This window comes from Eutrema salsugineum, unplaced genomic scaffold (genome assembly GCF_000478725.1).
Source record: "Eutrema salsugineum unplaced genomic scaffold, Eutsalg1_0 scaffold_7, whole genome shotgun sequence".
In the NCBI taxonomy this organism is placed as follows: Eukaryota; Viridiplantae; Streptophyta; class Magnoliopsida; order Brassicales; family Brassicaceae; genus Eutrema; species Eutrema salsugineum.
Window position 1 is genome coordinate 13,456,906 of NW_006256486.1, and position 4,019 is coordinate 13,460,924.

At 34.3% G+C, this 4,019-nt stretch overlaps 1 protein-coding gene across 1 annotated transcript; it reads left to right on the forward strand.

Annotated features, from left to right (window-relative positions):
- The first annotated feature begins 636 nt into the window (after window positions 1-636).
- LOC112083136 lies at window positions 637-3,662 on the forward strand. Its single transcript, XM_024150868.1, has 2 exons — window positions 637-867; window positions 3,000-3,662. The coding sequence occupies exons 1-2, from the start codon at window positions 637-639 to the stop codon at window positions 3,660-3,662; spliced, it is 894 nt and encodes a 297-aa protein (XP_024006636.1).
- Window positions 3,663-4,019: the final 357 nt, after the last annotated feature.

The following is a 4,019-nucleotide window of genomic DNA, read 5'->3' on the forward strand; positions in this document are numbered from 1 at the left end:
ATTAAAAATATACGATAATACACAAAAACACATCTATAAAAGTCACAAAATATGATAATAATCTAATTCATATTATATAGCCAAAACAGAGAAGAACATTCATAAGAAAATTTTAAAACAATCATTACAAATCGTGAATAAAATCGAGATTTATAATTGATTTATAAATCCATAAATAATAGCGAATATAAGGTTTTGACGAATAACAAGAAAGGCAAATCAAAACATATAAACAACTAACCAATCCATAACACCAAATAGAAGGTTATGTTGAATATATTAAAAAGGTATCTAAAACATTATCAGAAACAGATCATATAATGGATATTCAAGAATCGGCAGAGGGAAAGATCAAGTGCTTGATGCAGTTCCAAACATGCGCAGGATTCGCTAATGTCTTTGCCCTGAGAAGAATCCTAAACAACACACGCAAAGCATGCGAAGAGGACCATTTACTCGCTTCATAAAATCCAGCAATAAACTCATCATCGTCTTCGGATACCAATCCTATAGCGTAGCAAGCATCTTTGAATGTTGAATATTGAACACCGTTGACGGTCCTAAGATCAGAAAAACAAAACGCTCCTCTTTTCACCTTCAACGAAAGTCTCAGGTAATAAAGTTCACCAGATGACAATGGACAACACTGCAGGAGAAAGACTTGCAAAGTTTGAGATAAACGGCGCCTCCATTTTGATTGTTTACGATCCCAAACCCACTCCAAAGGGAATTGAGGATACGTCAATTCCCTTGCTTCAGGATGAAGATGATTACATTCCATCCAAGCTTCCAGTTTACTCTTCTTGCCCAGACCAGACGTTTCCTCATCACCTGAGAACGATTGCGATGGTGGAGGGAGGTGCACAGGTAGGAATGGAACCCCTAATCAATGTTAATAATATACATATCAAATATAAACGATCAAACGTTTTTAACCAATTAAATTACGAAAGCTTAAGATAGGTGCTGATAAATAACAAATACCAGTCGAAGACATATTCCAACACGAATATATGATGAAACACTGACTAAGAGTATCCTGAAAAGCACGGCGTCACGAGATTAGCAAGTACAATATGGCAAATCAAAAAAAAATTACATACAAAAATTTTATTATAAGAATCAACCAACAGAGAAATACAAGAAACAATAAAATAAGTACATATAAAGAAAAAACTTTTAAATTATAGCTAAAAAGATCATAATAGAAACGATTAGGTTAAGAGATAAGTAAGGATACCTACAAGAGTTCAGAATCTGTATCAGCAGGCCGTCCTAAAATACGAAAAAGCAACATAGTTTTAGTTTTAAGCTAGCGACTGTAAACCAATAAGGGTTATACGAAACAACATAAAAAGATCGTATAAATACACATACACGAAACCGATACGATGAATGAAAAGGAAGAATGTGTGATTGGGTACACAACTTCAATATCCTCTCAAACGGATCAACCTACAATATAAAACCAACAACACCAAAAGAAAAACAAAAAGCAAACATAAAAATAAGTAAGTATCATAACGGAGTAGATTTCAAACAAAATCAATAAAATTTGGTACATGTATGATTCCTACCTAGGGTTAGGTTTTATAAATAAATTTGAATTCAAAAAGCTAAACGAAATAATATAAAACATGTGGCTAACAGAACTTACACGAGATAATTGAAGAGGAAGAATCAAATCGCACTTCAATATCCTTCTCAAAAGATCAGCATGCGCTCACAGATTCAGTATCGTCCTCAAAAGATCAGCCTACAATAGAAAGCAACAACAACATCAAAATTAATCCAAAGAAAAAAGCAAGCAATATATAAACGCAAATCAAAACGCCGCAGAACACAAACAAATCAAAGAAAATATTGCATATGAGAAAGTTTAACCTAGGGTTTTTCTAAAACGATATGGAAGAATGAACGTATGAGACTTATTTTTATAGGTGTTTAAGATTAGGGTTTAGCTCGATAGTATTTCGTTTAGGTCATGTAAAATATGGGCCGAGAATATTTGTATGGGCTCATGATATTGATTTGCTCGAGTTTGTTTAAAAAATTTTGGTTAATATTTTCAAAATTAATTATTCTTATTAAGGGGCAAGCGGTAATTAACCACGCTGAAACTCAATGAGAGGCCTCCATTGCTTATTCTGAACCCGCTTTTAATATATATGATTCTCGCAGCTTATGTTGCTTTGGTCACCAGATACTAGTTCATGTTATTAACAAGCTTTTGGAGGGTAATTAAACCTTAGATCTGATGTAAAGTAAAGGTGAAGAACCATATAATAACTAGATAAATTTTAAGCAAATCATGAAGATTTTGAAGACTTACAACCTAACAAGATGACTAGTCAGACATAATCATAAAAATCAAGAAAAGAGATGAGAATTCATTATATAAAGTAAAAGGGTTTTAGAAATAGTCTTTCGTGATTTTATAGAGGTTGATTTCTGTTCCATAGAATCTCCACAATGAAAACTAGCTCCACAATGAAAACTAACTCCAGGGGTCGAAACTGTGAAATACTGTTGTGTGGAAAACTGAAAATTGCCGGAAAACAGGTCTGTGTATCGATTATTTTTAGGCAAGGCCCATTGATCGATACATATAATCTGGGTCTTCAATCTTCATGTCTGCAAAGTGAAATATCAACCACTTTAATAAAATCTCAAAAGGTCGATACATATGGCTGATTATGACCACTCTTCACCAAAATCGCCATATCATCTAGATTGCTTGTCTAAATGACTTGAATCCATTTTCATATGAAAGCTAACATCCTTGCTATCTTTTCTCCAAATTTGAGCTCATTATCTTCATGGATAGTCCTGTTTCTCATATGGTTTGGAGACTGACAAACTTACCTTTCTCATGTCTTTCTCAATTATTTCAAGAGTGTGAGGATAATATCAAAACTTTGCTTAATTCTCAAGGGTGTCAAGGAATTTCAGATCACCAGAAACTTCTGCCCTTCTGGGTGTTGTGGAGAATTTTGAAGTCTAGAAACAACCTTATTTTTAACAAACGGATTCCCAGCCCTTCTAAGGACGTCTCACTTTCAAATGCTGGAGTTAAGGAATGGTTAGAGGTGTCTAATCAGGCAAGCTTGACAACTACTTCTAACTTAAATGCAGGTGTCTCTCAAAGGTCTCAATCTTGTTGGATGCATCCACCTCCGGGTTTTCTAAAATGTAATGTTGATGCGGCTTATGATCCTGCTACTCGTAACACTACAGCTGGTTGGGTTATCAGAGATGATAAGGGGGCTGCAAAGTATTGGGGATCAGCCAATTTGGGTATTTCGTCTTCTCCAATTGAAGCTGAGGGGAAAGCTCTGCTTGTAGCTATTCAAAACACATATATGATGAGCTTTAGATCTGTAATCTTTGAAGGAGACTGCCAGAACCTTGCTAAGAACCTCAACAATGAGGAGAAGGACTACACAATTCACAACCTGTGCAAAAGAGAAATTGAGAGATGGGGAGCCAAGTTCCACAGAGTCCAGTTCAAGAACGTTAAAAGGCACTGTAATGAAGTGGCTCACTGTTTGGCAAAGAATGCCCCTCCAAACTCTTTTTTCTACTCTGACTATAAATTTCCACCTTTATGGTTGTCTCATGCTCTCCATAAGGACTATGTAATTTCGAATATTCAGGTTTAATAATATTAAGTTTCACTCGAAAAAAAAAAAATCTTCATGGATAGTCATCCAAATCATACTAAACTTCTGATGCATATGCATTGTTTCTACATAACAAAATTAGGCACAACTTGGTTGCTTTTGCATAATTCGTACTTAACCTAATTTAAACTTAAAACTCTAAAAATATTTTAAAAATATCCTTTCGGCCATAATACCATTAGAAATTACTTTGATAAATCCATAAAATCGTATGAAAACCATGTAAAAACAAAGTACATCAACTCCCTCATCCGACTTAATTTTTGCTTATTCTCAAACAAAAAGAGAAACTAAGAATAGAAAAAACATTTGAAAACGTGGAAACTTGTATAACCT